This window comes from Phoenix dactylifera, chromosome 8 (assembly GCF_009389715.1).
Source record: "Phoenix dactylifera cultivar Barhee BC4 chromosome 8, palm_55x_up_171113_PBpolish2nd_filt_p, whole genome shotgun sequence".
NCBI lineage: Eukaryota > Viridiplantae > Streptophyta > Magnoliopsida > Arecales > Arecaceae > Phoenix > Phoenix dactylifera.
Genome location: NC_052399.1, coordinates 24,054,307 through 24,070,911, shown reverse-complemented (window position 1 = coordinate 24,070,911; position 16,605 = coordinate 24,054,307). Strand labels below are relative to the sequence as shown.

Genomic DNA, 16,605 nt, shown 5'->3' with positions numbered 1-16,605 from the left:
GTTCTATTCATGGACATTGTTTAAAAAAGCTATCTTTCAGACTGTTTTGAGGCCCCTAGCCTCCATAACAATCTTTCTCACAAAGATACTTACATGCTGCTTATCCCTAAATGCCCTAGCAGAAAGCTATCTTTCGGAGTTGGGCAAAATTCTGTTATCACCAATTGCCCTAGCAGAAAGCTATTTTATGGAGCTAGGCAAATATTGGTCATGTGCTGTGTCAGTAATTTATCCTTAGATTTGTCTTGGAAACAGGATAAGTTAAATGCTGGAGGAGGTCCTGTCCCACCTCAACAAGCCATTTTTCACTCCTGAACTTCCCTGGTCAAATTTGGTTTGACACCATATGACCGACTCCTTAGGTATTGTTGGATTGTGCTATTCAGGGGATCCAACCTTCTTATTCTGACTTCATTTTTCAGATGACCAAAAACTCCCTCCATTTACCAATTAACAGGGGAAAAGATAGTGGCGTTTTTTATCTTCCTAACCAAAAAATAATCCTGGTGCTAGTGATGTGCCCTGTAGTATTATGTTTATCATTACTTGGGAGAACAATATTTTCTCTTTTGTTTTAAAGAAATAGAAATTAAGCTTTATCCATTTCTATGCTTATCAAGGATTAAAGATTTGTCTTCTGTCAGCTTCCAAATAAAGCCTCTTTCTTCTTATAATTCACTGAGTTATAATTATCAATAACATGTGTATGACAAGGAGTGTCCTTTTGAAGCTGGAAGGTGGCTATGTGCAACTTTGAATAGGTCAAATATTGCAAAATTCCTGATTCTGAATAGCCAACTAGAATGTCCTCCATAAATTTTGCTTTTCTGATTTCAAAGTTATATATTTGTGTATCAGCGGATTGTGAGCCAGATTGTAAACAAATATCGTGTTTATGATGAGCCTATGCTCTTTCTGCTCAATATTGTCTTTAGTTGCAATATAAGGAAATTCCACTTATTCCCCATTCTCCAAATCAGATTGAAGTTCCCAGTGAGCTGAAGCCCGACCAGTTTCCGAATTTCATGGAGAAGAAATATTTGGATAAGGACAAGGAGTATGAATCAAAATCCATATTTGGATTGATCTATGAGAAGGTGAAATTATCGCAAACAAAGGATCTTTCATCCAATGGTAAGTCATGCTTTCTATGCCTGCACGACCAGTGCAGAGTACACACCACATTTTACAAAATCAGGTTGTCAAGAAAAGAAGCCAATCTAAAATGACATAAATCCTTGAGCAACATCATGAACAAAATTGGTTTTCGAAAGCTGATTCTACACACTACTTTTGACAATGGCTCATGCAATGATTTTTGCAATTCTATGGATATGGAGTCAAACTGATATCCTTATCAAGAAAAGCTGCTAGTGAATACAACGGATGCTAAATGTTTATGGTCATGAGCTTTATATGTTAAATCCTGATAGCATCGGACCATGATTCAGTGGTTGTACTTTTAAAATTCTTGTGATAGTCAGCTTTCTATCGTATATTGTGGTAACCATATCTTCATGATTTGTTCCTCTTGCATCAATATTGCCCTTTTTTTTAGAAATAACCTGATATAACCGGTATGAACTACTTTGTTAATGAAGAAATTAAAGTGTCTCATGCACTATCATGATGTGGAGGCTACATGCATGTATGATGTTTATTAACCTATAATTGTTCTATGAATGTATGGTATGGTATGGCTGGACACAAGTATACTGTTTGTTATCAAGCAAAGGAATTCTGTCCAGGTGGTGGCTGTGATAATTAAATCTTGCATAACCTTCTATATCATGGAAACAAATGTACACGTGATGTTTCTTGTCAGGCATCAGATTTTTGTTACCCCAGATAGTGGCAAGCTCTGCTGCTCTGGCTTCTATCTTTGTTTGGATGTCAGCGACACACCAGATTAGTCTTTGTTTAAACCTCTAACAGAACAGGCAATATGCCATACTGTTATGCTAAAGACATCAGGTTGGTTAAATTCTAATCATTTTTGGTCAATTGCTCCAATAGGTAAACTTGGGTTACTTGAAAATTGACTCAATATTATTATTACATAATGAAAGTAGTAACAACCCTTCAACCATGTTTAATAAAAGATGGTGCAGCATAGTTACCACCCTTGTTTAAATGTCAAAGCGGTCAGGATCCATTTCATTTAATAAATATTCTCTGGCTTATTAATGGAAGAAATAGGTAAATGTAGAAATTTGTTTGCTTAGAAGATAAAATGAAGCATACAGCTGGAAAAATCCCTTCACTGTTTTTATGTTACCCTTGCTCCTATGTATTTTTTTTATTTTGGTTGTGTGCAGAAATATGGCAACTTCCTTGCTTTAATTTGGAGATTCCACCTTCTTGCTTGAAGTCATGGAAGGAACACTATACCGAGTACTTAGCAGAGATGAGCCAGGTTATGTCCATGGAACATGAATCCAAAGAATCTAAAGACTGGATGGCAAATAAAGTTATCCAAAAATATAAGCAGGTAAGCATACTGGAATTTTGTTAGGGACATGATTGGCATAGCTGTTACCATATTAAAGGTTTTTAACTAGTTGGACAAATTTATAGATGCTTTATGGAGCTTCAGAATTTGAAGAGAGCAACAGGGAACTTGATGACATATTTAATGAGGCTCTTGCCATTTATCATGTTACTTATGAATATGCAAAGAGTGTCAGGATTGCTGGCAGGTGCTGCTTTGCATGGAATGTTGCAGGGCGTGCTTTGTGTATGCTCCATGCAAAGAAACAAAGTCAATATTCTTCAATTTTATGCTTATCTTCTGTACTTCGGGAAGTCATCTGTTAACAGTTTAATTTACATAATGTTGTAATCCGGCGTAATGCTATGAAAGTTCATTAAGCAGATGAGAAAGGTGCATCAGAACAATAGATAAGGACAAAGGAGCCTTACCTCCGCTGCCCAAGTGTCATGCATTCTTCTGTATGCTCGTATGTTTATGTAATTCCATGTTATTCATCTTGTATATCCACTTATTGGTTTTTGAGGTCTTCTCCATGAGCATTCTCAATTATTCGTTCCCTGTAAATTCTGGATTCTGTTGTTGGGAAGATATTGCTCCTAATTTAGTTTCCAGACTCCAAAAGCTTAAAACATGACACTGCTTGATATCCAGGGTTTGTGCAGGTTGTGTTGCACATTGTTATGTTCTCAGCTAGTTTTCATCCTTTCTTTCTGTATGGTGCAGCATAACAACTTGTACATGATGTTTGTGTTAATATGTTTAATCAACGAATCAATAAACTCAATTGAGATTTTAATTTCAAGGGAATGATCTTTGTCAAGTCTGGCAACTAAAGAGCACTTTTGGCAAATCCCAGCAAACTATTCAGAGTCCTCATTTCATAATATAAATGAGGTCTCATTTCTATAAAGATTATTGGAAATCAAGAACTTTATAGCTTTTGTCATGGTCCTCATCTTGTCCATGGGTAAGTAATGAGTTCTCATCTTTTCTTTTTGCCTTTTTCTTGGTTTCTGAAACATGCTGATGCACCTTCTTTTTTATTATATATAACCATAAATAACCTTCACATATGCAGCTCCAAAGTCAGATAACTTATTAGCAGATTCAGTTTGAGCAAAAGATTTTGTTGATTGTCCGTCTTTACATGCAGACTAACATGCCCTTTGACATTGTTTATGCTTTTTACAATATTTGTATCATCTAAAAAAACTTCCCTATCATTGTGAAATCATTCTAGTCAAAACCAGTCATGAGTATATGAAAAGCTTCATGAATCTCGACCCTATTTTTTTGGTGCAAGCTGCAAAGTATTTCTCTTCACCTGGTAATCATTTGATTTGTTTTCGTCTGTTCTTTTTGTCTTCTGAATCTTGCACCATGCAGTCATCACTCATCAATGTGAATGATGATCATGATGATGATGCGTCTTGTCATTCATGTATCAACTGCAGTCGTGGCAGGACCAAAGACATGCATTGTCCACACTTTGTCCTGATCTAATTAAATGGAAATCCCATCCCGATAAACTTTATAAATAATACTGTACATAGGCAACAGGGCAAATGCTAACACAATGCCATCAAGAGGCTAAACCGATTTCGCCCATTTACTATCACCATTTTTATATTGGTATCTTGTCACCATGTTCGGTTGCGGCACAACTGTAATTCTGATCTAAAAATAATAACCCCCACCCTCTTTTTCTTTTCTAAAAGAATACTAGAGATTGAAGCTTAAGATATGTCATACGGTACTGAATCAGACAATATAGCTATCAGCACCGAACTAGTATACGGTACAGGCCGATACTTAGTACGCAGAACTGATCTCTATGCCAAATGTGCTAACACAATAATAAAATAGCACCAGTATAGAGCTCGGTGTTGAGACGACATATCTTTGCTGAAGATAAATCCATCCGTATTCAATTGCATGAACCATGAACAAAGCTACCCTTAGATGGTAGCTAACACTATTATAATAATATTCACACTTACGGTTACCCCTTGTAATTTTATCAGTTAAGAGACGATCTCATAAACACATCCAAGGCAATGTGACCATTTTTGGAAACACTTAGTATACATGGTATATTTACAGTAGATTGAAGAAGAAAATAATAATTACTACAAAATCTCAAGCAGATGGCCAATATGGAGGCTCTCTGATGGAAACGATGAACCCCTTACCACTTAAATATGGTAAAGTTGATCTGCTGCTGCCGAGCTTTCTTCATCTCTGCACCTCCTACCTTTGCTGGAAATTCAATGTCTTGATGCAGTAAGCAAACAAGAAGGCAAAGAGGACAGAAAAACCTACTAGAACTGTGGCTACGACGCCCATGAAATCAGGATCGTATCCAAAGTGGTCCTTGACATAGTCTTTGATTATTGTTTTGCCGTTGACCTGTCCAGGCACTGAGATGGGGTCATCTAGATCTCCATACTGTGTTACTATGAGCCCATAAACAGTCCAAGCTAATGGGCAGATCCAGTAGTACCAGATCCACCACTTGGGAATTTTCTGCAATCCAAACCATCAAAAATTATATGAGTGTTCGAATGAGTCTTATAATCAGAAATCATGTACTTGCCATGACTCATTTCCAGAAGCACATATGAGGAGGAACAACTCACAGGTCTGGGGATGAAAAAGCCTGAGAAGAGGTTGAAGATTGAATAAAAAGTCGCAGCAAAGATTGCAGCAACTTGATGGTTCGGTGAGATGGAGACAGTCATCATCCCATAGTAAGTGAAATATAGGAAGGAGAAGAAGGAGACGAAGAAGAACCACATGAACTTCACTGCAGTCCATTGGAAATTCATCATGGAATATATTATAAGGGAATAATACAAGCCCTGGACGAACACATATGGTATTTCCACAACCACCTACATTAAAGCATAACAATGTTTACATCAATCAAATATGCGAATTTCAAAGCTCTATCTGTAACTTGTATTTTTCTAAATATGATGAAGAAATTTATTGATACAAGAAGATTGTATAGCAAGATAAGCCTATATATGGTGAAAACAAATGAATAACGAAATCATTTTCCTCAGATTACATAGACCTTAATTAGAATTGCAGGATTACCAAAGACTTCAGAGTTTATCCTAAAAAAACAGTCCTCCATGGTTCAAGCAGATGGAGTCTCCTTACCTGAGCGAGGGCATATGGTAAAGCAGAATACATCCCTGCAGCCCTCTCTCGATAGAATACCGTCCTTTCGACTGAGACGATTGGCTGCACTGTTGAACAGTTATTGATTCCCACAAACAATACTGCTGCAAACATGGCGCCAATAACGATCATAAGATCGTTTGCACTATCCCTGCACCACCATAGACACAATTATGCCATCTTTGAGCGAACTCAGAATTTTTTCAGAGGTGAAGACCTCAGAATCATCACCAAAGGGTTGCATTGGTTAGCCTCATAAATATACCTCTTATGCCCAATCCTCCAGAAGATGCTGCCTAGAAGTAAAGCAGTGAACAAAGTGAAGAAATATCTGACAAGGTTATAATCAGGGCTACGCCAGTAAGTCCACCACTGCTTCCAAAGGCAAGCTTTGAACTGCCCCATGGCCGATTGGGAGTACTGTGTGGCGAAGTGCAGATCACTCGTATCTGGTGCTGGTTTACTCAGCTCGCTAACCAAAGCCTTGTTGCGCCTAGTAGTATCGTTAGCCGGTCAGATTGGTGAATTTATCTTATGTCCATACGAGTTACTAAATCATGAAGTTGAAAATGGATAAAGGGATAGACTGGATGCAGAAGTACTGGTACAAAACATGCATGATAAACAGAAGCAGAATTTTTTATTTTTTTTTTCTGTGAACTATTAATGCTGATTTAAGGGTTTTCCAAGTGAATGCCGCATTTCGCCTACCGGTGAAGATCTGACGATCTGTAATACTCGGCAAAATCAATTCCTAACCGTACTTCAGCAGCAATTGAACTCACTTCCAGCATCCATGTTGCAGGATTGTATTTGTCCTTGATTTTTGGGACTCCAGGAATTGCCTGGCAAGGTTAGAAACAAAATGATACAGTCATATAATGATCTTCGCCGCCGCTTTTCTTTATTAAATGTGAAGTTGGAGAAATAAGGAATAAAAACTGAAACTAATGCAACTCTACACTAGCCATTGAAACTGTAAATATATACTAACAATGGCATGAAAGTTACTTTAGTGGCAATAACAATTGGTTGCTACTAAGAAAGGGTAAGTCCGACAACAAGTAGTTTTACTCATAATAAGAAATAATAAATCAGAAAATCACAATATACTCCATTGATAGATACGAATATGTAGAAGAGCACAGACCTCAAAATATTCAATTATCTTGTGAGAGTTCCGCCCCAAAGGCCCGGAATAAATCACTTGGCCACCTCTCTTCATCAGTAGTAGCTGTTGGGAAAAACAAGAAATTATAGTCTGAGCATCTAAACATGTGCAACTTATAGAAAGGACTCAAACAAGCAAATAGAAAAAGTATCTGAAAGAAGAATTCATAGGGAAACGTGCTGTTTCAAGATATAGCTACCTCATCAAAGGCTTCAAATATGTCAATACTTGGTTGGTGGATTGTACAAACTACTGTTCTTCCAGTGTCGACTGTGTTCCTCACAGTTCTCATGACAATGGCTGCTGCTCTTGCATCGAGACCTGATGTTGGTTCATCCATGAAGATGATTGAAGGATTGGCGACAAGCTCTACAGCTATCGTCAATCTCTTCCTCTGTTCTGTTGACAACCCTGTAACCCCTGGAAGGCCCACTATAGCATCCCTGAGATTATCAAGCTCTACCAGCTCCATCACTTGATCCACAAATTTCTGAGAGGGACAAAAGGAGAAGAAAGAATCTCGGTTCATAATTATTGAAACATAAAGCATCTATTTTTTTCTTTTTTGCTATTGTTAGCCACATTAGTTTACTCTAGTAACTTTCTTTGCTATATCATTCATTCCATATTTCTCAAGCCAGTTTGATTGTCCAACTGCAGCTTATTGAAACCTTCTAAACCATTGCATTAGCCGAAAATTCAGATATTTAAAAAATTTAGAAACCAGGAACAAGAGCAATTCCAACACTCACCATCTTTTCCGCATCACTGACTTCTTTAGGAAGACGGAGAAAAGCGGAGAATATCAAGGACTCCCTTACTGTGACCTGAGGCGAGTGGATGTCATTTTGTTCGCAGTAGCCAGAAATCCTTGCGAATGTTGCCTGATTCTTAGGGTAGCCAGCGATCTGAATGTCTCCTTCTATGTAACCCCCAGTCTTTCTGCCTGCCAGAACGTCCATGAGAGTCGTCTTTCCAGCCCCACTAACTCCCATTAGAGCTGTTAAGACACCTGGACGAAAAGCCCCTGTCACCCCCCTGAGCAATTGGAGCCTGTCTTCAGTCACTCCTTGTTCTTTCATTTCCTGCCAAACCAACAAGTTTCCGTCATTTCTTGCTACCATTGTGTTCTAGTATCCTTTTTCCTCGCTTTCTTTTTTCTCTCTGATATAACGGTGGCAAAGCCACCTGCTGGATAAGCCATGATAAGGATATAAAAGTTGGATGCAAGCTGCTGCTACTGAGCTGAACTCGGCTTGACCTCCAGAACTATTAGCTAGTTTCATTTTATCAAGGTAAAAGCAAAGAAAGAAGCAAAAAATAAGAAGTAGAAACTCACCGCAGGCATGTCGACATAGTACTTGACTTCATCGAAAGACATGGCTAGAGGTTTGAATGGAAGAACCATTCCTCTCTTAGGAGCAACTGCCTTCGTTGTATCAATAGACATATCCCGAGTAAGCCCATTGGTAGAACCATTGGCGGTACTACCACTCATGCGCACAGTCATCATCTCTCCTGGAAGAAGTACAACATTATGGTTTTAGAACCAAGCAGTAGCACGATATCAGTCCTCAGTTCTTTGTAGATTTTGATGGTAATTGAATGGCTCTGTTGAGCATCTCTTACTGGTGTTGTTTCCGTCCTTTGTTGATAATGCTGGAGGTAAAGAATCACTACTCAACTCCATCCTTTTGATCCTTGGCAACTCCTTTGATTCATCTCGGTTGGTTTCCATTTCCATGGCCGCTTCTTCAGATATAACAGCTTGTGGTTTTCCAAGAGCTATGATCAAACAAGAAAAAGCAACAAGATCAAAGAATATAATTATCCAGGTTCTCACAATATAAGAGAAAAAAAAGAAGAATAAGATCTGCACCCTCGACAAGATATTCGGGTTGCAACAGTTTTATTCCACCCTTCTGGTAATCAACTCTTCAACCCAAGATATGGGGAAAAGAAGCTAACAAAGGAATCTACAGGCATTGGTTGGCTACTTACGACTTAGATACATAAGCGAAAGGGTGAAGAGCACATTGAAGAGGATGCTGAATCCAAAAAGTGCGCCGCAACCAATCCAGAACCAATTCTTATCTGGGAAGACTTTGGCATTCTCGAGGATTTTCATCCCTAGAGGCCTACCATCATTTGCCTGTCAGCACACGAACGAATCTTAACAGCAATCGCATGACCAGGAACTAAGTACAAAAGCTGATATAAATCACTATTTTAAAGTTTGACTATATTGAATATAAATCACGAAAGACTAGTTTAGATGACTTTGCAAGGTGGAAAATGTGATACATGGGCAGGAAGCACCTACGTTCACGTTCATCCACCTGGGAGCGAACAATTCATTGACTGCAATAGCATTGTATCCATATGTCAACGGCGAAACCCAATAGCCCCAGATCCACCAATTTGGGATCACATCTGTTAGCAATGCAAGAATAAAGGAACTCCTTAGATAACACAGGAAGAAGACATTCCATGGAGCCATGCCATGCAACAAAGAGAACAAATAAGTTAATGCTCTGCACCAAGTGATTACTTCTTGGTAGGATGAAACCCCCGAGAACGAACATCAAGAGCACAGCAAGAGCTCCCCCCGTGTTGGCGATGATCATGGACCTGCACACCCCTGCAGTGACTCTGAAGAGCCCGGCTGCCATTTGTTGGATCAAGAATACAAGCAGCAGCTGCTTGAAGAACCTACGACATAAAGCACGAGAGAATTATAAAGAACATTGCAATGCCAAGGCTCGGAGATGCGGACTGATAACTCATTAAAATGATACAAATTTTACCTGCTGGCCTCAGGGGCGAACCCGATGGTGTAATAAGTCATGACAACCCATACAACAGACTCCACGATGGAAATGGGGATTCTAAGAAGAAAGTTGGGAAGGGTGAAGACCCAAGCCGGATGGAAGAGGAGGTCCCTCTGCTTGTAGAACACCTGGAGTCTAGAAATGGCGATCGACAGCTCCGCGAAGCCGTTGAACATGTTCACGATCATGCCGAACAGAAGCGCTCCAATGTAGACCGTCCCGTCCTCCTCAGTGTCTGTATGCATCCGAGTCCTCAAGAACACCGTCGAGGCAATAAGCGCAGTGATGATAATCTTCATATAAGCGTCAGAAAAGTTAAAAAGGCGACGTGAATCAATTGGTCTCGAGGTGCAGATTGTTTTAGAAGGAAAGGGATGGAGGTGGGGAGGGGAATATGAAATGGCCATACCTGGACGGTCTTGAAGATGTAGACGAAGGAGTTGCGCTTGATGAGGAGCCACTCCTTGGCGAAGGAGGCCTTGAGGAGCTCGGTGGCGGGGACGGCGTTCTTGTCGAAGACCAAGGCGGCCTTGTGGCTGCGGGTCTTGTCGAAGGGGACCGAGAGCTCGTTCTCGAGGCGGAGGCCGACGTGGAATCGGCGGAAGCGCTGGGCGAACTCGGAGACGGAGATGTAGCGGTAGGGCTTGTGCTTGTCGGCCCAGTACTGCTCCTGGTCCTTGCGGGAGGTGACCTCCTGGAGGAAGTCGGCGGCGCCCTTGCGCTCGGGGCAGCGGAAGCCAGAGGCCTCGAAGAACTCGAGGACATACTCCCGGGGACCCTCGTAGACGATCTGGCCCTCGGAGAGGAGGATGATGTCGTCGAAGAGTTCGAAGGTCTCGGGGGCAGGCTGGAGGAGAGACATGAGGATGGTGGCCTCTCCCAGGTGCACGATCTGCTGCAGGCATTTCACTATCTGGAACGTCGTCGAGCTGTCCAGCCCCGTCGATATCTCGTCCATGAACAGCACCTTGGTCGGACCAACGATCATCTCACCTGCGTTTCAAGTTCATGGAAGTTGATCAGACTACAACAGCAACGCCGCCGCCGCCACCACCACCACCACCACTCTGAAAAATCCGAAATCAGCTTCCCGCCAAATCCAACACGTACTGTTACAGGCCCGTTAATATGGGGTCCGGAGCCAATTCTGTGGCGAACTAGTTCCATTCTGTTCGATTGAATTGAGTTCAGGGGTTTGTCAGGTGGACAGCTAACCGGAAACAGAGACTTCATCCACCTGAGAGGCTGCCGCCATGCATAGAGCTTCGACTCAGGAGTAACTCTATGTGCGGCCGTACCATAGAGTTCCGTGCAGCTTTTGATGGCCGCTAAATAGATGGCCATTGGCGGCCGCACAGCACTATATGGTGTGGTCGCACTGCAGAGGATCTTGGTTGCTCGTACTCATGGGGATGTAATGAATGGCAGGAGACGGTGTGTAAGCAGCCGTTTGCTAGGAGGCCGTATTAACTATTGGGCTTATCATTCATATAGGCCCATAGACCGGGCTCTACAGCCTTATGGTTGATATTACACTGATCCAATGGGCTTGGCAATAGTCTGAACTGTGAAGGCCAGTTGATTAGAATAGAGTTAATGATAAGGCAGCTCGTTACTTCCTAGGAGGACAATATTTCCTCGGAGGATACCACTACTTTTTCTACTAGGGAGCTTGTTCCAAAGAAAATAATGTAGATCGAGATCTCCACACTCACCTGGGTTCTAGGTCTTAGCTAATCCCTCCCAGTTTTAGGGCATAAATATCATGCCTCAAATTTGAAACATAACATGGCTGTGCTACGAAGCCCACAATACATCTGTGAGCTTCCTCCAAGATTTTTTTCTTCAATTCAAAATTCACTCGGATGGTACTCTATAATTTGGAAACAAAGAGACATTCAATAAAATTGAAATGATATAGAGAAGATTAGCATGGCTTCTGGGCAAGGATGACATGCACAAATCGAGAAATGGTATTGCAGCAAACCTGGCTCAACTCAATCTATATGGAGTAGAGGATACTGCAACAAAAGTTTGTTGAGGTTGACAACAGATTAATTATAGTATTTATGATTAGATTTGAATGAATTTGGATTTTTAGCCTGGTGAAGATACTAAGACTTAAACAAAAGAAACATATAAGAATTTATATGGATGTGTGTTTAGTCCGATATTGGATATGTACTAGATAGATCTTGAATATTTATATAAAGTCAAAAATTTAAATAACATCTTTTAATTAGCTTTTTTTCAAATAAATTTTAAAAAAAGATAGCAGCTTTGTTATGCATAAGTTTAGCATATCAGCCTTACCTTTTTTATTTTTATCAACTCTTAGAATGAGGGGTCGCAACATGCATCCAAGGGTGTGGCAGGTGGTCGGACAAGTTTGTCATTTTTTTTCGGTAACAAAATATTTGTATCCAAGCCTTGCGATATATCCAAGGGATCACAACTCTTTTTTTTTTTTTTTTTTTTTGCTCGCAACATGTATCCTAGTCTGTCGTGACATTATCGTTCATACAATGAAACCTTTCACATGGCGAGCTAGTAGGATATGAGGCTTACAAGAGTTGACTTTTTGATTTTCAGAGCAGCTGGGGGGTCCAATCAACTATAACATATTTGTAATATCCTTGGCTCTCACATCAAGAAATTTAATTGAACCCGATGACTCAAAGCCGAGCCCGAATATTATATCATGATGATATCACGCTGATATCATGCTTCCACTTCCAATATATCTTTTTTAAATAATTTCATATATTAGATCTTGGGTTGCTCTCATGCATCAAAGAGTAACACTTTACTCTAACCTATCTATACCGAGCAAGGTTAATTAATTAGCATGGGGAACGAACCTGTGGTAACCCGCTTCTTCTGCCCGCCTGATATCCCTCTCTGCATCTCGTCCCCCACAATCGTGTCCGCACAAATGTCCAGCCCAAGTATCTGAAACCACAAATCACAAACCATCATTACCGAACCTTAAAACAAATCCTGTTCCCATAGCAACCTCACTATCTTAGCTTGGCCGGTATTATTAAAATTTCATTTTAGTTTAATATGTGGTTAGCTTTCCCTTGGTAGATCTTCTGGCCGAGCAAAACATCGTAGTGGTCCGCCCGCCTCGGCATAACAACAAACACCGCATGTGCCAAAGATGCCGCTATCTAGTTTCTGGGAATCTCGCGGAGGCCGGGGACCAACCATTTCGCCGCCTAGCGGCAGTAGGTGAGCTATTCGTCAGAGGACGGCGGACCGCGCGCGCTACTTATTCGCTGTTGTCAAATGTGGGCCCCGTATCGAGATTCCCGGACCCTATAAAACTAACTCCTCTACTTCGATCAAGATTAATAAGCGGAATTATATTATACCCTGAGGGTGTAGTCCGTTTGGAGACTGCTCTCGACCCCTTCCATCGCCGTAGCCTGTAAATTCCCCCCCCCCCCAAAAAAAAAAAAAAAATTAGCATACCAATCAAGTTACAGGCAAGCATGTGATCAGAATTTAAAATTATCTTACCTTCATGAAGAGATCAACTTCGGCTTCGGGGAATATTCCAGCGACCTTCTCCCTCTGTGCCAGCTCCGTTAGAAGCTCTACGTACACAGTGGTTGATATTAAATCTTAGTAAAATTTTAATGAAGTTATGTAATAAGCTGTTAAATTCTTCTTCGCTAAATCGCTTGCTTTAAAACTTAATTCTTCTGTGTTAAAAAAAAAAAATTACCATATCTGGCGCCTACGCCTTGACACCTCGCTGAGAAATCGAGAGTTTCCTTGACGGTCATCTCACCCACATGGATATCGTTTTGACTGATATAAGCTGCCGTTTTCTGGGGCACGAACTCCCCGAGCCGGTACCCGTTGTACGTCACCTCTCCTCTCGCCTGCAGGTATTGCATCATGCATGGTTTTACTTCAGTACGGGAGCTGTGAAAAGCCGAGTCGTACCGCTAATAGTTAAACTTTTCTTAGAGAGCTTAAACCAGCTAACCTTGAGACTGGGATCTAGCTTCCCGGCAAGAGTTAATAGAAGAGTGGTCTTCCCAGATGATGGAGGGCCCAATAGAAGTGTCATCCTGAAAAATTGAGGCATTGAATCATCAAAAGAGTGGATGAAATAAATAACGAGTTGATTAGGGATGATGAGATCATGATGATTGAGTGAGTGTTAAACCTGGAGGGTCGTACGATTCCGGAGGCATCTTTGAGGATGGTGAGAGTGGCCCTCTTGGCGAGCCTTATGCCGAGAAGGCCCACGGCCGACTCGGCGAGGTTCCTCGCCGAGTTCAATAGAGTCGGCAGAGCTCGGTTGCCGATGTGGCATTTGGCCTCCACCGTCAAATGATCGAACCGGACCTCGACGGTAGGTAGTTGTATGCCAACCCTGCAATCAGAAATCACTAATTAAGACTGGTTCCAAGCTTACTCGGTCAAGGAAATAGTATATATCTAATTGAACGATTTTTATTTTGGGGAGGACCAGTGAACAGTGGGATGGTATATGTAGTAGGAGAGGGACAGGGTCAATTTCCCGCACAACCACCTTCTTCCGGTCCAATTAGAACTCGATGTCACGATCAAATACACCAACAACCCACTTTCGAGCAGTGTGCCACATGTAAATTAGGTGAGATAATTAAGATTAGGTGAATTACGTCTTTTCCCAAGAAGCTGCCAGATTTTCCTGCTTAACCTTTTCTTTCAAATGATTAGAGTATGGAAACCTCTCATTATCACAAAAAAAGAAGATTAAAGTTCCAAACCAACCTCTGAGCTGGCTTGAAGTTTATTAGTTATCGCAACGTACAGGGTGACAATTTGGCATAACGAAGTCAAGCACTGGGGAATTAGATCCGCTTAGATTAGAATATACAATTTAATGTCAGTGACGTTTAGTAATAATCCACTCCGTTTTCTTAGGTCTTTTATAAGTTAGTTAATAAAACTTATATTGCTAAAACAATAATCGGAGATGACATGGTTTTTCTAAAGAAATATTGGCGGCACACTATATATCCTAAGTCAAAGGAGTGCGGGTTAATCATATAGGAAAATACAAGTTGAACTCAAAAGTCACGTGCACATAGACCAAGTCTACGGTAGAAGACTCGCATATGAGAAAGTATACTTTTGCATCGTATGTATTACCAGCTGTGCACTATAAAAACAATCCAAGATGCAATGAGAGTGTGTTAATCCAAGACAAGCTACATGATGAATGAAGACTATGGAAATAAAAAAATGTGATCTCAATTTACTAGGTACATGTCTGGATAAAAGTCCTCATGTTGGTGTATGTAATATCCTTCTATGCAAACCTACTTATAAATCATCAGATGCACATGTTGCATATTTCTATATATGTGTTCTTAATTTTTTTTAAAAAAAAACAGAAAAAAACAAAGGGGGCCTGTAGACGAGTGGTTCAAATGTCCGGTAAAGTGGAACGACCTCATATATTAAATCATAAAAGTATGCAACAAGCAATGTCTTTTCAAGGTAAAACGAGGAGAAGTATTTATCATATTCAGCGATCAAAAGGCAAGCATATATGGAGAAAAAATATCTATCCTCAAAAATTTAAAAAAAAAGAAGAAAGAATGGAAGGAAAGAAAGTATTGATATGTAGTGGAAAACAGGGAGGAAAAACAAAAACACTTCCAACAAAATGCATAATTATGCTGTGAACTGTGTAATGTAAAGAGAGAAAATATATAATACAGAGAAATAAAGAAGTAATATTATATAATAAAACGAGGAGAGGCTCTCACTTGTCAATCCGGTTGCGGAGCTTCTTGAGGAAGCGCTCGTTGTCCTCCTCAGCTACCTTGAAGATGCGTTCGATGAACTCCTGGCGCTCGTTGAGGCCCAACTTTCTCACGTCCACCTCCTTGTGCTCGTAGCTCCGGCCACCATGATCAGCACCCTCCACCACCGTCTTGAGGATTCCCGTCCGCAAGCGGTTGTAGGTGGGGAGCTTCTCGAGCGCCGCCCACCGCAGAGCCTCCTCATCATCGTCCATCCCCCTCCTGCTGCCCCCTCTCGATCTTCTGCTTGTGCTCGACCTCACGAACACGTCCTCCATCCCCCAATTCCCCATGTTCATGTTCCTGCCGATGCTCCGGCTCAGGTTCCGGCTTGCCCGACGCCCCGAATCCCATACTCTCTCCATGCTCTCCATCTTCTTCTATCTCTCTCTCTCTGTCTCTCTTTCTTTCTTTCCTCTCCCTCCCTCTCTCTCTCCCTCTCCGTGCCTGGGTTTGAGGGCTATCTCTATGAAGGAACTCTGAGAAGGGAGAGTTAAGGGGAGGGAGGCTTTATATGTTTGTTTACAGGCAAGAGGAACCAGCGCAGGATGGGAATTGGGAAGGGAGAGGGTTGGTGAGGGCTGTGTATACGTAGGAGCAAGGTGCGGGCCGGCGCGGTTGACCGTGCCAAAGGCGCGGTTGGTGATGGCCATTTTCCCTATTTGTTTAAAGCGTACTGGGTCCTGATGTTTGGTGAGGCCTGCCATCAGGGACCTTGGTTTAGGATCAGACGGATGCGATTGGGGCAGAGTGACGACTCTTTGGAGGTTTCATTTGGGCTGGAATGATTCTAAGCCTCTCGTACTATTAAGGTACGGGAAACTATTAGATAGACTGAGTCTACCACGTCACGCACAACTAGGCCAATGAAAATTGGCCACATCACCCACCGACAGCTGCTTCCCCTAAACGCGAACCATGGTTAATTTAGGAAAAGAAGAAGAAGAAGAAAAAAGAAGAAATCGCTGATGAAACCCCATTCGCCCCAAGTCCCCGTTCGTCCCTGTCTATTCGATCGCCCTGCTCCCCGTTAGTCCCATACGAAGCCTCCCGCGCCGGCGAAGACCTCGGAGAGGAGGAAGGTGGTGAGGGAGAGGTGACCCA

General features: G+C 41.5%; 2 protein-coding genes and 1 pseudogene across 4 annotated transcripts in view; 2 read left to right on the top strand and 1 right to left on the bottom strand.

Annotated features, from left to right (window-relative positions):
* LOC103708395 (probable RNA-dependent RNA polymerase 5) overlaps positions 1–3,144 on the top strand; it is a 43,890-nt gene extending 40,746 nt beyond the window's left edge. For all 3 annotated transcript variants that reach the window (XM_039129327.1, XM_008793316.3, XM_008793300.3), the window contains 3 exons: positions 981–1,134; positions 2,319–2,491; positions 2,578–3,144. In XM_039129327.1, coding sequence (XP_038985255.1) covers positions 981–1,134; positions 2,319–2,491; positions 2,578–2,817 — 567 coding nt within the window. In that variant the 3' untranslated portion in view covers positions 2,818–3,144. The remainder of the gene's footprint in view (positions 1–980; positions 1,135–2,318; positions 2,492–2,577) is intronic.
* A 1,293-nt stretch (positions 3,145–4,437) lies between these two features.
* LOC103708414 (ABC transporter G family member 42-like) lies at positions 4,438–16,092 on the bottom strand. The gene is made up of 22 exons (XM_008793330.4): positions 15,466–16,092; positions 13,869–14,078; positions 13,686–13,770; positions 13,419–13,578; positions 13,211–13,287; positions 13,063–13,116; positions 12,547–12,637; positions 10,095–10,678; positions 9,662–9,978; positions 9,406–9,566; positions 9,178–9,287; positions 8,856–9,006; positions 8,484–8,639; positions 8,194–8,372; positions 7,607–7,939; positions 7,054–7,344; positions 6,834–6,917; positions 6,395–6,528; positions 5,949–6,176; positions 5,663–5,834; positions 5,134–5,388; positions 4,438–5,020 (listed from the first exon to the last, which is right to left on the bottom strand). The coding sequence occupies exons 1-22, from the start codon at positions 15,873–15,875 to the stop codon at positions 4,745–4,747; spliced, it is 4,518 nt and encodes a 1,505-aa protein (XP_008791552.1). The 5' UTR covers positions 15,876–16,092; the 3' UTR covers positions 4,438–4,744.
* Positions 11,554–11,663, top strand: LOC113463013 (annotated as a pseudogene).
* Positions 16,093–16,605: the final 513 nt, after the last annotated feature.